The 17,433-nt window shown below is 41.0% G+C and overlaps 1 protein-coding gene across 9 annotated transcripts in view; it reads right to left on the bottom strand.

Moving 5' to 3' along the window:
• The window catches only part of drp2 (dystrophin related protein 2), a 182,836-nt gene that overhangs the window by 46,499 nt on the left and 118,904 nt on the right, over window positions 1–17,433 (bottom strand). For 8 of the 9 annotated variants that reach the window (XM_055016642.1, XM_055016641.1, XM_035949728.2 and 5 more), the window contains 2 exons: window positions 12,726–12,882; window positions 471–591 (listed from right to left, as the gene is read on the bottom strand). In XM_055016642.1, the coding sequence (XP_054872617.1) occupies window positions 471–591; window positions 12,726–12,882 (278 nt within the window). Of the gene's footprint in view, window positions 1–470; window positions 592–12,725; window positions 12,883–17,112; window positions 17,206–17,433 lie in introns of all 9 variants that reach the window. The other variant, XM_055016644.1, reaches the window with a different exon arrangement.

Below are 17,433 nucleotides of genomic sequence, written 5' to 3'. Positions count from 1 at the left end.
AGAGTGGAGAGAAGGGCAGGGGTTAGAAGTCAGACAGAAGAGCAATGATTTGAGAAGGATGGTTTAAAACTCAATGAAAAGAAACGGAAAAGGAGAGAGGAGGGAAGCAAAACAAGTTGGAGAACACAGCATGGTAGTTTGCTACAGTTATTCCCCTGGTGAGCATCCAGAGGCGAGAGCCAAACATTACGATGAGGACGTGACGGTGGAGAAACACATGAGCATGTTGTATTATTGATCTGAGCAGATGGTACTGGAGGGCTGGTGAACTGGAGCTAATTGGTCCCGACCCGGACACTTTCCCTAAACTCAGTGTGAGACCAGAGGATGGATCACTGCTAATAACTACTAATGGAAGATTTCACCTGCATGGGTCCTACCAAATGAACTATGTGGATCAGTTGAGGGGGTTTGTGAATATGACATTTTGGCTGGCGCAACAGTTGGCACAGAGTATGGAGGGAGCAGACCTTTTCCATCAGTCAGGGTCTCCTCTGGCTCCTGGAAGGGGTGCTGAGCCAGAAAGGCCTGGGCAGACTCCAAGACGGAGTAGATAAACGGCCCGCGAGACTTGACATCCTCCATGAATGCCTGCAGGGAGACAGAGAGGGGAGAATTAAAAATATAAGCTCATTTGAAACTCAAGTGCTGGTCCCCTGGAAAGGATGTACAGAAGGATGAGTCATGTAGGCTGGACGGAACCACTCCACAAATGAGACAACCTCAGCCAAACACAGACTAATGATAATGGTGCATTCCAGTGAAAAAATAAATTCATAAACACTGTTTTTCATTATCAAATAATGTTTAATATTTCATTAAAAAGGCAGTCATTAGCTGCCTGGTTCTAGCATCTCAAATGGAGGCTTTGCAGTTTTATTAATGCACCATATTGCTGTAAATTAAACATCTTTTGGTTTTCCACTCCATCAGCTGCTTTATAGTACAGTCCCTGGACTCTGGGAGATTATGATAATCATATTTCACTATCAAACATTGAGACTAAACCCTGTTTCAGATCATTGATAAAATAATCTACATGTTAATCAGTAATGGAAACAGTATCTAGACTGTAGTCTCTGTGCATTGAAGTGGCTCTCATCAACTTTTAATGTTACTTAGGAAACTGACCTTACAGAAGAATATATTCATAATACAACCAAAAAGAACCAAAAACCCACTGAGATGTGACCATCACCATCATCATCATCATCATCATCATCAAACCTTACAGTACACACTACATTATTCTATATACTTGTGACTACATACTGTATCTACACATACATTATACAACAGAAGCAAGTGTACATCCCTGAGCAAAATCACTTAAATGTCAGATAGTTTCAAATTGCATCACCTTTTAACGACCGCATTATTTCCAAGTTAATGAGTATGTCTTCCTATCAGTAATCAAAAACAAATACGTTGCCTATGCCTATGTCAGTCTGCATGCCTGCATCGTGGTTCCACATGGAAACAATTGGCAGACGAATTTAATAATCTGATTATGCGATTTCACAAACATGGAAAAGGATACAGGAAGATTCCTGGCTAGCAAAATAATCTGTCTAAACACAGCTGCAGCAGGAATCAGGGGCTATAGAATGAACAACAGCACTACGATTCAGAGCCGCAGTGGCTGTCATCCTAAAATGTCTGAAGCACTTTCCTGTCCTGAAAAACAGACAAGCAAGTGCTTCAGACTTGGCACAGGGGTTATCAGTGGAAATTGCTTCTGTTACAGCTCAGACAGAGTGAGGGACAGAGCCTAGCATGAACCTCTGGAGACAGCATCCAGGAAAAACAAATCCTGCTTTTAAACACTAAACTGCAACATTAAACTTTGTTAAAAGACATGAAAATAAGACTGATGAAATATTGGGAGCATATTCTTTGATTATATGAGACCAAGATAAATTTGTTCGACTCAGACTGGGTTGAGGGTATTTTACATGAACCTGGTCAGGACAACTACAGTGAATGTATAGTCCTGACCGTGAAGCACGGAGGTGGGAGTGTGATGATATGAAGCTGCATGAGAGTAAAGGTGCTGGGGAGATGACATTTATAGATGGTACCATGAATGCCTGATGATCTTCCAGAATACTGGCAGACAAAATAACTCGCAGTCTGCAGAAGCTTGGCAGAAGACCTTGTTGTCATTCTGGAATATTCCAGCACACTGCCAAAATCACACTAGAGTTTCTAAGGAATAGAAAAGTGACAGCCATGACCTCGACAAGTATGTTTCCTGCTTTAAATCCAACAGAACAGAAGAGAAAGGAAAAGCAACACAACCGCATGAACCTGATATCGTCCATGCTGAGGAGGATTGAGTCTGTCTTTAAAAATATAGGTGGGCATACAAAGATGAAAAATAAAATATTTAAATGTCAGTAATAAAGGTTCCTACTGTGGGGCCTGTATTTTTTCACATAAGAGCAGACTTCCCACAGCGCAACTTAGAAGTTATTTAATAATGGTGAGGTGATACAATTTTGAATCATTTGACATTTAAGTGCTATTGTGCAGAAATGTACTCATTTTTTGTTCTATCCTTTCGAATAATGTCTGTATTGACTTACTGAACTTTACTCTTTCCAATTTGAGGTGGCATATGCCGTAGACACTTAAAAACTCTCCAGCAAATTGGTACTTTTGACCTAAAATAAACCTGACTCGACTTAACTGGCACATTTTTTTCAACATATCCAGGCTGTAAACAAAAACAAACAGTAGAGTTTGTCTTTGACTTCTACTATCACCATCCTGTATTGGCATATTAGCAGTTCACCTGAGTGAAAATACCTGTTAAATAAAATATGGTGATGTGATATTTACAGTTTTAAAAATCAAGAATTGCCTAAACTCACCAGCAGAATGTGGATTATGGGCAACAGGTTTTATGTCGTAAGTTGAGATACAGCGATAGAAAGATAGGAGAATAAAGGAAAAGCAGAGGCATATATCTGACGCAAGTCAGACGCCAAGGTTTCCTAGCAATACATTGTAATGAGATGATCAGTGTAATTCATTTCACCTGTCTGTGGTTTTAATGTTGTGGCTAAATGATGTTATTAAGATTGATCTGGTTTGTTAGGCAAATCCTAATTCAGCTCTTAAATTAGTCTAATGGAAGTTAGCCAGTTGGTGTGTTGTGCCATTGTGTTAGTTAAAGTTGTGTAATTTTTTAGGACATGCTGTCTAAAATTTACAGTGGATCTGCAAAATTAGCCTCATGATCAAGGTCAAAATTAATATTTACATCCATGGGACATGGTGAAGACGTGGGGAACTGACCTGCTGGATATATATAACTTTTTCTCAGAAATGTGGAACAGTGTTAAGACAACAACATGTCTGCAGAAAACTTATGTACACAATGTTAATGATTAAAAAATGTTTAAATAACGCCAATACTGAGACCCTAAAGGGTATAAAGGATGTGAATATTCAATTCAGATTCAGTGTCAGCAATCATAAATTACCCTTTGTTTGCTGTATTTTGGTGGAATCTAAGATCTGCACCTCACTTTGCCTGACTTTGAGTTTTGGTTTTACCATGTGGTTTAGGTACTTATTGAGTCTGATTATAGAAAATATTTGCTGTTCGTAAGTACACAAAAGTCTTATGGAAGACTTGAAGACTCCTGGCCCATTGACAGATTCTTCCATGACACTAGCTAAATTTTTAAAGATCTATATATAAAAATTTAAAGCTAAAACACTTCCTCCAGGGCTGTCTACAGGGTCAGGCTGGGGATCAAACATTTAATCCCACCATTAGTAAGATAAAAACATATTGTCACTGACAACCCTACCTACTGCCAGAGTCACAGCTTATGGTCGGTGTCAGTAATTCATGGTTTATCTTTAAAACATCACAACAGAGCGTCCCTGAGGAGCATCCTTCCTGCCGATCCAATCTGGGACCGATCGCTTCAGACAGCAGCAAAGAGGAAACCATCTTCCTTTACCCACAGTTAATTTCAGATCAGTCCTGTTTGAAATAGTCAACTAAACTATTTTGTGCAGCATGAAGTAAACATTCCTGAAAACTGATGATGAGTTAGGTCAAATTAGTCAAAGTTTATCTATATGAAAACAACTCTGGGACAAGTTCAGTTGAGTTAACTTTAGCAAACATATTGAAGAAACAGAAAGTGGCACACACATAAAATTGCCCGACCTAAATGCAAATGGTTACATATAGCAATCACTTCACACGCACGCACGCACGCACGCACGCACGCACGCACGCACGCACGCACACACGCACACACGCACACACGCACAAGTAGCGATCTACTAGCAGGAAAATATGAATGCTTATGCTTAGAGCCCAGGGCACAACAGGAGACCAAATCCAGTGGGAGAACTGGTCATCTGGCTTCCAAGCACACAAGAGCCAATTAGCTGGAGAGCCCAGCTCCACTGGTTCACATTCAACAGGACTCCCTATGCAAATTACAGAAGAGGAGCTCAGTGTGTAAGAAAGACACACACAGATATATACTGAGCAGAAACCCAGAGCCTCCCTGGGGCCTTGAAGAAAGCCACTACGTCAACCTTCTCCATTCTCCTGTACTAATCTTTGTTCTGTATAAAACACACTGCAGGTGTGAGAATTAATGCCAGGGATATTCCCGCTCTTCAAAGTAATTTATTTAGGTGAAGCCAGCGTTCTCAATCCTCTTACGGTATAAAGAGATTACAATTTCAGCTAAAAAATCTACACTTCTAGTTGGAATTAGTGGCATTGTGAACCACTGCAGTGACTGTTTCAGTGCCTGTAAAACTCCAGGACCAGAGCCCAGCAGTCCTGATAACATCCGCTGAGCAGAGTGAAACAGAAAGCCCCAGATGAAACACCAGCAAACATACAAAAGTGTAGCAGGATGGGCAGCGGTGGTATGAGATAAGATGCCCAGTGCAACGGTCATGAAGAAAACCTCATGTCCGTCTTCTTCATGCTTCTAGCTCACTGTTTCTCTAATCACAGATTCCCTCCTCACCCTCACATCCTCGCTTCCTTCCTTCCTTCCTTCCACCCTGTTTTCATCTTCTCTATTCTCTCCATCCTCTCTTTAGCTGCTTTGCTGCCCAAAGAGGAGCTGAGCCACGGATTCCCTGAGCCAGCTGTCATGTTAAGACTTTAATTCCAGCTAAATTTCACACTCACAGGCTTCGTCTTTGGTTGAAGGAACATTAAGAGCGAAGCCATCAGATCAGATTAAGATACATTATGCATGGAGTAAAAAAAAAAAAAAAAAAAGTCAAGAGGAGGAAATGACTTCATTGACTTGGTCTAAACATGTTGATGGCTTCCTTTTTACTCCCCTCTTTGGATGCTCCCTCTCAGTGTGTATCTGACAAAGCAGACACTGGAGTACTCACTCATCCCAACACCCAAACACACACAAAAATACACTTAAAAACCTATTTTACCCCTCTATTACCACGGCAAATGTACACACACTAAACATGCTTCTAAACCACGGTTCATGCAGATGCTCACAGACACACACACACACACACAGACAGTAATGTAGTAAAGCGAGAGCTATGCTCACACAACGACATCAGAATAAATCCACTCAAGATCAATAATTCACATTTCTTAAAACGCTTTAATTCTCTATAGAAAACTGGGATGCAATTTCCCTCTCTGCTTTGTCGGGAAAGTTTTAGAGCGACCAGACATTCAGGAAGCAAAGGGATCGCAGATTATAAAGGCGTGCTGCACTGAAAATGGGACATTGGAGAGGAGAGGAGAGGAGAGGAGAGGAGAGGAGAGGAGAGGAGAGGAGAGGAGAGGAGAGGAGAGGAGAGGAGAGGAGAGGAGAGGAGAGGAGAGGAGAGGAGAGGAGAGGAGAGGAGAGGAGAGGAGAGGAGAGGAGAGGAGAGGAGAGGAGAGGAGAGGAGAGGAGAGGAGAGGAGAGGAGAGGAGAGGAGAGGAGAGGAGAGGAGAGGAGAGGAGAGGAGAGGAGAGGAGAGGAGAGGAGGCATGTGAAGGTGGTCAAAAGAGACTGCTGTGAATTTGGATTGTGCATCATTGAGTAGCCATCAGCATTAAAGGGATAGTTGTGGAAAGAGGAAGTTAAAGCACAAAAAGCAGACAGGGTAGATGGGAAAAGAGGGAGGGGTCAGACAAGAAAATGGAGAAGCAGAAAAGGCAAATTACTTTTTTAGTCGTTGTTAATTGGGAGGGTGATTTCGCAGCGCAACAGTTGAGGTGGGATTTAAAGTGGACCAAGCAGGAGCCTTGAACCTCTCACTGTCAATGCAAGTCGCCTTTCAGACACACTGCACAAACTGACAGCACAGAAAATTGGAAAGAGGGTAAAATGGGAAACTCTGCTGTAGTTACAGAACCAATTACAAGTGTGTGTGTGTGTGTGTATGTGTGTGTGTGTGTGTGTGTGTGTGTGTGTGTGTGTGTGTGTGTGTGTGTGTGTGTGTGTGTGTGTGTGTGTGTGTGTGTGTGTGTGTGTCTGCAATGCAACACCAGTTCTCGGTCGCAAGATGCATCTCTCACAACTAAGGTGATTTACTGGGAAATTAAAGAATATCTCAAGGATCCCAAGTAACAATTCTCCAAATGCATGCTGTCACACAGAAGAAAGAATCCATAGAGTATTCATTTAAATGCTTCTACCCCTCACACACATCTTAAAGTACACTTTAGAACATAAATCTGAATTTTTATTGGTTCTTGATTTAGATATCACACAAGATAAACATTTGTTTTACTTCAAAAATCATAATTAAAAGCATTTTCTCCACTGTGATGTACGATGCCACAACCACACCAGATTCTGCATGTTGTCTGGAGATATTTTTGAACAGGCCAGCAATCTTTTCGACTCTTAACTGTGGCTCAGGTGGTGCAGTGGGTTGTCCACTAATCGTAGGGACGGCATTTCGATCTCTGGCCGCTCCACAGGCCCAAGTGTCCCTTGGCAAGACATTGGACATGAAGCTGCTCCTGATGGCACTCGAGCACTTTGCATGGCAGCTGCACTGCCGTTGGTTTATGAATGTATTTGTGTGTGCATGCGTGCATGTGAGTGTGTGTTAACAGGCAAATGAGAGACATTGTGAAGCAGTTTGAGTACTGCTAAGGTAGAAGAGCACTATATAAGCGCAGACCAATTACTATTTAACAGTAAAACAGACAGGCGCATACACACATATACACACACACACACACACACACACACATACACACAGACACACACACACACACCTGCCTACTGGGCCATTCCTGTGTGTACCAAGTTTACGAGGCTCCCTCAACACAGTGCTCACAGGGCTATATAACATGTCAATTAAAAAGATTTCAGCGGAGAGACTTTCCTCCCTTCAAGACATCCTGGGATTCTTGTGGTTGGCCCACCAGTGGACATCATTACACACAGGAAAGCCATTTATTTTCTTTTGATCCCTACAATAGAGACATAATATTGAGACTTTTGGGCCTTATTACTGCCTTGCTAAATCGAGGAAGTCTGGTATAAAAGAGCTTGGAAATTGGATGTGTATATGGTCAGGGTGACAACAATGGTCCCACTTACTACGGTCCACCTATGCAGGTACTTTTGACATATTATGACTGATTGTGCTTGTGTGTAAAATTCCTGGCTATTTGGTCAAACATTATGAGGAATCAGCTGGGTTTTTGTGCTTATCTGCTCCTATTTCTGTCCAAATCATCTGACACAGTCTATACACGACTATGTTTTGTAAAAACTGCAAAAACATTACACATTTCTAAATCTTTAACCAGCTGCTACATATTGGATGATCTCACTGTCAGCTCAGCAACACAATTAAAACCTTGTTGGTTCACAGCGACACAGTTCAGTGACAAATCGACCGCACTATGACGACAGACCAGGCTTTCAAATGACAAGCTTATTACACTGACAAACTCGGTAAGAGCAGCAACACCGTGATTTGCATTTAACATGTGCATCTGGCATGTTGGGATTTAGGCAGACTGTGTCTTCAATCCATGAGCAATACATTTGTGTATCAGTCAGAGATCTGTGCAATGCAAGGGGAACAGCCAAAAACATCAGTAAGCACTATGTTCACTGTTTCTGGGTGGCACGAACAGGAATGAAGCAGGAGGAACCCCGTGAGCATCAGCGCATCTGCGAGTTCAAATCAGGAGAAGAAAATGTGCTTTATTTTACTTCTAGGCAGCATGTGAGGACAGACTATTTAAAATATGTGAAATGAATGTGTGCTCTTGAATAGATTTGTGTAAATCTAACTGAATTCATAATTTTAAAAAAATTGCAGTCTTTAATGGTAATCTGAGCAGGTCTTAAGATTGTGCTTGATTGACACTTCTCTACATTTGTCTGAACCGTGGATTTTTTAGTGTGATCTGACTTGGATAGCCTTCTATCATAAACCAAACCAACTTCAATCTAGAAAGAGGCTCAAAGAGAAGCACAATTACACAAAAGCACCTCTTTCCACTGTGTCCGTATTGTCATGGAAAAACTGAGCTGTAAAAAAAAAAAAAAAAGTCTGAAAATCTGGTAGCAAGCGTGCCAGAAAAGAAAATACTGTACTTTTCAAAAAGTGTAAAATCTTTTGTTTTCCATTAATGTAAGAAATTGTGAGTCCTGCTCTCCAAACACAAAAAGCCGACTAGAGATGAAACAGTATCTCCCTAAAAGGACCTGGAGCCTTTCCTAACCACATCAGAAACTCTCATTTCTTTCTCTGAAAATGAGTAAACACTGATTACAAACAGATGACTAACAGCTGACTAACATATAAATAAATTATATCTTAAGAGCTTACAATTGATTTTCTTTTCACATTCCTTCTTTATTATTTATTATATGATAACTCTAATACATCAGCATAGTGGAGAAGTTGGATAAGACACTGGAGAGGACATGACTGATGAGATCTCAGCCACTGCGAGGGATAAAAGTTAAGGCTTGGTCTTACATGCAGCTGTTTGCAGATGTTTCTTTTACTTCTGTGTAAGAAAGCTCTCATTTGAGATGTGTCAGGCCTGCAGAGAATTCATCTCTGCGCAATGCATACCAGTAAAGAGTCTGTCCAACTTGCTTCTGACTAGCTGTCAGTCGACAACACTGGCTACATTCAATTTATATCTAACAAGAGAAAAATTGGATCACTTATTAAATGAACATATTTACTACATCAGTACTAACTCTTGCTGATTTCTTGGGCGGCAATCTGCATCATTTCTAATTTCCCTTCAGGGGATCGATAAAGTCTTTTATATTATTATAATCTCAGAGTGTGAAGGCTGAAAACCTTGTCTGTAGATGGTCGTCGCTGCCCAACTACAGCAGCTGTTCTCTGCCAGATGAGGTGAAATACATCCTGTAAAAAGGTCTGAGTTGTCCTATTATATAATGTGCGACTGAACAAAAAAAATCCGTCAAGCAGGACCTGATGCACCAACACTGACCTGAGAAGATGTGTAGGAAGGTAAAACGAAACAAACACATCAATGTATAGTCTTCTAAGGAGCCTGTCTGAGATCCTGATGAATAAAACGAACGGACAGCATCTCAAATGCATTTGCAATGGAATTATAACGCCTGTCACTCAAGCGCCTGGCTGTGTCCTGCACAATCAGTGACAACCAGTAATTTAAGTCAAACTATGGTCCAGATTTCTTTGTCCTCAATATGAGGGGGGGTGTATTTATTGGGCTAACAAGCAAACTGTGATTTGTGCAGCTGATTAATAAGGCATTTGTGAGCTTATGTCTGATTTTCTTTCCACACGGGCCTTTGAAAAGATTTAAAGGCCACTTCAAATCACTGAACCATCCACGAATTATCAGAGACGAGGAGACGTTGTTACTGTCAGCAGCTGGTAAAGCTTGTTTGTGGCCTTTATTGAGCACGCACATCACAGTTAAGTGTTGCACTCCGCTCACGAAAAGGATGAAAACTGAGGTGAAACGGCAAATCCTCGAGTGGCTCAGTGTTAATCAAAGTGCTTATTTGCCAGAGTCACTTGAAACTGTGGTGCTACATCTGTGTGTGTGTGTGTGTGTGTGTGTGTGTGTGTGTGTGTGTGTGTGTGTGTGTGTGTGTGTGTGTGTGTGTGTGTGTGTGTGTGTGTGTGTGCAGCCCTTTGTCCTGCTACAACTAATCCCTCCAGGTCGTAGCTGTGATTAAGTATGTCAACATGTCTGGTTCTAAAAGGCCAAAAAAAATAAAATGTCACTGGAGATCCAAAGTCTAGACGGCAGAACACACAACCATTGAGTTCAGTTATAAAATTAGAATGCTTTGATGCTTTATTGTTAAATCTAGAGCCCTAACAATTAGCCAACTAACCAATAAGTCTAGCATGATTTTTTTAAGTCCATTTTCAAGTACAAATGCCAAACATTTACAGGTTCCAGCTTTCATATAGGCACTTTTTCTTGCCAAAATATCTGATATTTCAACTACTGACCTGACAAAGAAAGACATGTGATCGCATAGCCTCAGATTATTTTTTCAGCCTAATAAATTGTTAGTTTTGGCCCTGGTTCAGTCCATTCAAACAAAAAAATACATACTTCTAATTCCCTTAAAGTAATAGTTGGAGTGTCTTTACTTCATACCGTATTTTACCCTGTAAATGGATGACAAATTAATGGAAAAACCTGAATCTTCGAGGGAATCTGGTGGCTCTTATGTTGACAGCCATTTTGCTGTCATAGCTTGAGTCTACTTGTCTCTTTAGAGTAAAGATTCACTGCAAATCAGTATGAAGTTGTTTCAAGTGATCACCTTTATCCGGTCTTTGAACATTTCTGTACTGATCGGAGGAGTCTCTTACAGGAAGTCAATGCCTTCATGAAAATGATATAAATCATACCAGATATCACCCAAATTGAACAAATATTGAAGATTTTGGGCTAATATCTTTCACAGTGCTCCCCATGACGATCATCAAAGCACTAACTAATGGTATTCATCCCTCCATTAAAGTGCAAGTGCTGGTAATTTATCTTTTTTTCCCTTTAATTTGTCACTTGTCTGTATTTCAAAGTGAAAAATGTATGTTGGGTATATACAAAATTTCATCTAATCCAATCTGTACATAAAGATGAGTCACCAAAACTATGTTAATGTTTAATTACAGCAACAGGAAAGAGAATGCTTTATCATAAAATAACTCATTGTTTGTTTTTTTTATATATATTAACTAGAAGAGCACTGGAAGAGCACAGTCCTCTGCCGAGGCCAATGCTTCACATCATAGTTGTAAATAAAATGATTAGGATCCACACCAAAGTTTTAATGGGTTCTTCCTGAGCCTATACTCCAATTTAAAAATGAACTCTGCTGTAAGCTCATGGGTTATCATTTATTCATATATTAATCATCTATTCATAATCAATTACTGACGTGTTTGCTCATTTTCAGAGAAACAAAACTGTTTCCAGCATCGTGCAGATGAGTGTGTTATATAAGGTCAATAATAGAGACTGTATGAGGAAAGAGTTTCAGCTGCTTTTGTCACCATATGGAATGTAGACTTGAAGTTTCTAACGTGGTTAAGAAGAATTCTTAAGGTAGACTTGTTGAATTTGAGTGATTTGGAACAATGAGATGTGTTTTGTATTAACTGTCATGCTATAAATATACTGTCACTCTTGTTTTTCTCTCTTGGAAACATGCTGAACAATTCTGTCTTTCTCCCTGTTGCAACAGATCAAAATTTACCAGTGAATCAGCACAGTGTCTGTTTTATTTTTAAGAGTCATAGCAGTCTTTCCACAATGCCACCTCCACACCAACTTTTTAGTCTATTTTCAAACCATACTGTCTCAGCTCTAGTCTTGATGGAACAATAAGCCAACTATACACTTAAAGCAAACCTTTTTTTTCTCAACTTCACTGTCTATAAAATCAGTTTCTTTATCCATTCAATAAACCACCAAGTTCCAGCAGAGATGTGTTTGAACTGTGAGCTTGATCTCTTCTTTTACAAACCCAGCACACACTGCAGAGCCCTTCATCCATCACTGGTATCAATGACAGCTGAACTTGGAGAGAAGTTTCACCTATCTAGTATTCATTCAGACTGGACAATAGACTGAGCTTTGATCAAAATCTGTGATATCGACTAAGGCTGCCAGAAAAGACTCTTTGTTATCTGCACACTCAAAGCACACTATTCTGTTCTTCGCCTTCGGTTACTGCTCAGCTAAAGAATTAAACCCAGAATAACTCCACCGCTCCAAGTGTTTCCTGACTGTGTCACCAGGCAGAAAAAAAATCACCTCCTTTACAAACACTGCCTTCAAATCATCGGCCTCCCCACCCTCCCGGCCTTCACACACATTGCACAGATCACAGCACACGACCCTGGGCACTCCCTCAATCCATTTTTCACATTGTTCCCACATGGATATCGGGCTTTAAAGTTGAGAAGGGTGCTTTGTAATGTAGCAGGAGTCGTGTCCTCTCTGCCACACACAATACTAAAATGATACTCTACTGTATTCACTTATGACAGTCATGTTTGTATGCCTGTTAAATCTATACACAGCCTGCCGCATATATGCTCTCATATGGATGTCCTGTGTAGACTGTATTGACTCAGTGCAGGATAAGCTGTGCACCTACTGTAGAAATGCATTTCCCTTTGGGCACAATAAAAATGGTATCACATCAGTATTTGCACTGCAATTGTATTAACATACACATTACCTGGTGGAACTCTCTCTGGTGCTGAACGGCCCCCACGTCGCCTCCTATGGGCAGCTGCTCCGACAGCTCCTCGTCCTTGGCTGTCAGCCATTCTATGATCTCCTGCAGCGAGATCTGCAGCTTCCCGCTGTTGTCGGAGAAGGCCTCTAGCCGCACCCTGACAACACACACGGAGAGCTGCTTTAGCAAACGGAAACATTTTCCAACACAACAACCCAATAATTCAGATGACATTCAGTCACCGCCTGCTACTATCCAGAATGGTAGCATAGGACTTACTTTGTTAACATCCACATCTTAAATTTTCACTATAAGGTGTCAAATGTTTTGGAATCATGCGCTGATTTCAATAATGATGCATAATTGGCCTTAACACTTGCAGGTCTTCTGATTTGTCTGCTGATTGTCTTAGTGAAATTCTTTAAAATGACATTGTGGCAGGTCAGTCTGTTAGCTGAATAAAACAAGCATGTCTTTTTAAATGAAATACGAGCATCTTATTGCACTTTATGGCCTCGTCTTGGGTATTTTGCAGACGACCTTCAATGCCTCTTCAGTATGAGTTTTTCTTAATTTGGGCAGCTATGTCAAGACCAAGATATCCTTAAGTCAAACTGTCAGGACACACATTTGGGACTTGCTGTGAGAAGGTCTTTGCTGTTACTAAGGGCCACAGCTGCATATTAAGTCGGAAAAAACTCTGAAATTTGGTGCACCCTCTTGGTCATGGTGCTGTGGAAAATGCTGTGCGTGAATGTTGCATTTTAGCATTGCCATCAATTTTTCTTGTGCACAGAGGCCACACAGGTAGCAGTAGCACAACAAGGTACATAGCCATGCACCCTTGAAGGCAAATTGGAAAAGGACTGCGGGCGAGTAAACATTGACATAAATGACGCATGCGTTTCAGCTCTGTAAATGTTTTAAGGGGGAGGAAAAAAAGCTTCTCAACATGTTTGCTAGACCTTGAGAGTACACACAATGATTTTGTGTGAGTAACAGTTTTCTTGTAACATTAAAATCGAAACATGCTGTTTGAGAACAACCCTCAACAACGAACAATAAAGTATTCATCTAACCTCTGCCCTACAGAGATTAGACTAAAGCTTTCTTCCAAGGTGCGCATCAAAGCAGAGGTATGGTAGAATGAAATAATAGTCTGATCCTAACTAGATTCATACCACTCTTAAGTCTTTTCTGTGCTTTATTTCCATTCTTCTGCACAGATCATCATTTGGTGAGGATGCTGATTTTTTGGCTGCTACATGCAGCTTTAGCCTTTGTCTTTCAGTATATTGTGTATGTAGCTATCAGATCCAGATTTAAGACTTTTTTTCAGGGTTCTTGTTTTAAAGTTAGTCGGCAACAGATTTTTCAAACCACTCATGGAGCTTAGCTAGTTAGAGCTAATAACAATACGTGTGTTTTCAGCCAGCAAAATCTGTTATGACAGACCAGAGTAGGAGAAGCTGTTTTGGTCTACTTCTGGACCTAGTGTAACTGTAAACTGTATGTGTGACAAGTGAGAGCAAAAAGCTTGACAGGCATGGCAGCAACAACTTAAGAGTTCAGGGCATAAACGGTCAATGTCCTTGGCAAGAAATATGCAACATTTGTTCAAACCAAGTATTTCTGTGACCCAAAAACAGCAGAAAAACAGAGCATCACATAATGTAAAACTTGCCAAAGTGAGCTTTTACAATGCTGTCAATCACAAACACATGTTGCACGTGTGAGACAAGGTGAGAAACGGAATCACAGGTGACTGCTGCAGCTTTGCTAGAGCAAACTAGGAACAAATAACAGAATTTATCTGCTTGCCACCTGCCAGCAGCGTGAGAGATGTCTGAGGGAGGCACTGCTCTTGTATCAGTGGCACAGCTGGCACTGGAGGGGTGGAGGCAGTGTGAAAGCTTCCCAGTGTTTCAATTACACACCAGAAGCTAAGGCTCAGATGTCATTATTCCTGCACATCACAATTTGCCAGCACCGTCACATTAGAGCTGATGAGTGGGAACAAAAGCAAGAGTCAGAGGGAGGAGCGCACAGGCTAAGTGTTGCTGCTCATAAACCAAAATGCAAAGACGCAACTGGACTGATATTCAGACGACAGCGCACGGAAAATCAAAGCAACACTGCAATTTCACAGACACAATAACAATTTTGATGAAATTCTACAAGATGCAAGACATAGGGATACCTCATGCACCGCTAAAAGCTCATTCATTATCTCTCGACCTGCACCATTAGCATGCCACTATCAGCAATGCCACGTAGTGACTGCAGAAGGACTTTAAGGCAATTTCCTCCAAATTGAATTTGAGTTGTGACACATGAGGGATTAGGTATCACTTCAGGGATGCCGCTTGCAGGAAGGCAAGTGAGGAAAGCTTTGAGACTTAAAGGGGAAAAAGACGCAAAGGTGAAATCAAGCTTGTAAGTGCACATTTCAGAATTGATAGGCCTCTTTGTTCAACCCCGAGTCAGAAAACCTGTGTGAAGCAGACCATGATGTCCCCTAGCCTCTTGTTGCCCCTCCAGCTCTGCTCTCTGTGGTTATTGAATCAGAGGAACAGTTTTTCCGTGGCCCCAGCAGAACAGGCTTTTAGTCCGCATCAGGCGTGAAAACACACACACACACACACACACACACACACACACACAACACACACACATAGGCGCACACGCACTCAGCATGAATGGAGCCAGCTTTGTGTTTCAAGTCAGAGCAAACCGAGGCCTCGGATACGTCTAAGTAAGGTCAGCCATCAAAGGATGACCCTGACATTTTTGCAGAGAAGCTTCAAAATGCCTCAAACCACACATAGAGTTGCACACAAACACAACTCACAGCACACTAACTGATCACTGCTGCTTCCATTACACACATGGAGGGTGAGACAAATAGAAAACTGCCTGCACTGTAATGGAATCGTCGTCGCATGGAGACTGCTGCCAAGAACAACTGCTGCCCTGCTAAGCTGCAGGGAGGTCAGGCCGAAGTTTTGCCAGTAGGGAAGGCTGACTGAAGCTATTTTATCTCCACCGGAAGCATCATGATATTAATTTAAGTGCTACTTATGGGCCAAGTGCCGCTGCATTAGATTAGGAGTTGCCAGAGACGTTGAGTCTATGTGTTCAGAAAAACTGCGAAGACAGAACCAAAAGAGGAAACAGGTCGGGTCCATGAGCTCCTCTGTGTTTGTAGAGACTAATCTGAGATTGAACCTTTTTTTTTTTTACTTGTGATTGTTTGTTTTGGCTTTATTTTGCCATTTTGGATCCAAAAAACAACTATGAATAAAACACACACAATGCATTTTATCAACTTGTACAACTGGCATTGCAAATTTGTAACTAAAGTGTTGCCTATTTACAAGTCTGCTGGACATTTAGAAACAATAAGTGTTGTGGAAGGTGTGGTTTTAACTTTAACTAATGGCTTGACTATTTCCTTAGTGCAACATTTAGCTCTTTAGCTACTATATGTTCCACCATGTTAACCACCTACCAGCTAGGATGGCTGTTGAAAACAACTATTGGTGAAATCAATCCAATCAGTGCTTGAGGGGTGGAAAACCAAAATGATGAACTGGAAAATGTTACAACACTTGACTAAGCTTGGAGAAAACTGTATAGTAATTTAATCGGTTGTTAATTTTATTAATGCATCTTTTTAACTTTCCTTTGTTGTTGGGGGATTTAAAGTTTGTTTTGGGGTGATCGTTGGATTTAGGTTGAGCATAAGCTAAAGGTTGGGATATGAACAAAGTGTGGACGCAGATGGTTTAAGAGTCTGGTGATATTGCGTATTTTTGTTATTGTCAACAAAAGGCTTAAAAAGGGCAAAAACAACAGCTTAGTCAAACTCTGTGGCTCTCAGCTCAAAGCCAATTTGCTCCCACTATAAGACATAAATCTATAAAAATGGGTCACGAATGTATACTACCATTTTTAAATCCCCTACTTGATTTTCGCCAAAATTACTCAAACAGAAGTGAATAATTTCTTTGTTGGGGACTATTTTCAGCTGCAGATTTGCTGCTCTAGAGAACATTATGGTCCCAAGACTGTGTACGTGGGACTGATTCAAAAATAAACTGCAAGGCCCATGTTCGTGGAAATGCAGAAACATGTCACACAGTGTAACAATTTAGCTTACAGATGACTTTGGACAACAATGGAGGAATAAAAAGCAGTATGCACAGCCCATGCTATCAGATTCAATTCATTTCTTCTTTGTGGTCTTTCTATTTGATTTGTATCAATAAGAAAAATACTGACTATTACTGGAATCTGTAAGACTAAGAGCAGGAGAATCCAGTGTGTCAGTGAATGTCCTCACAAGTGTAGAAATGCAAACAGCTGTGCCGAGTGAGTGACTCACCCTCACACCTTCAATTTATTAGGAGGTTCGCTTATTTCTTAAAGCGCTCTTTTGGTGTCAGTTGAGAGTGCGCCTTTGACATCCAGTATCAGTCTGAGAATAATAGAAGGAGAAAATTACCAGAAAGCAAAGTTGCAGCTGCTCTGTTTGTGTGTGTGTGTGTGTGCTCAATAACAGCCAAAAGGCTTGATGACAGCGGCAGCAATAATCAATACCAATGGGCTAATGGGGATGCTTGAGTGTGCAGCAGACTGCTTCCTGAGTTTGCCCTTCATACAGGACACACTCACACACACACAAACAGACTCATCTGTTCATCAC

The sequence above is a fragment of the Amphiprion ocellaris genome, chromosome 13 (assembly GCF_022539595.1).
Source record: "Amphiprion ocellaris isolate individual 3 ecotype Okinawa chromosome 13, ASM2253959v1, whole genome shotgun sequence".
Taxonomy (NCBI): domain Eukaryota; kingdom Metazoa; phylum Chordata; class Actinopteri; family Pomacentridae; genus Amphiprion; species Amphiprion ocellaris.
This window is presented reverse-complemented; position numbering and strand designations above follow the sequence as displayed.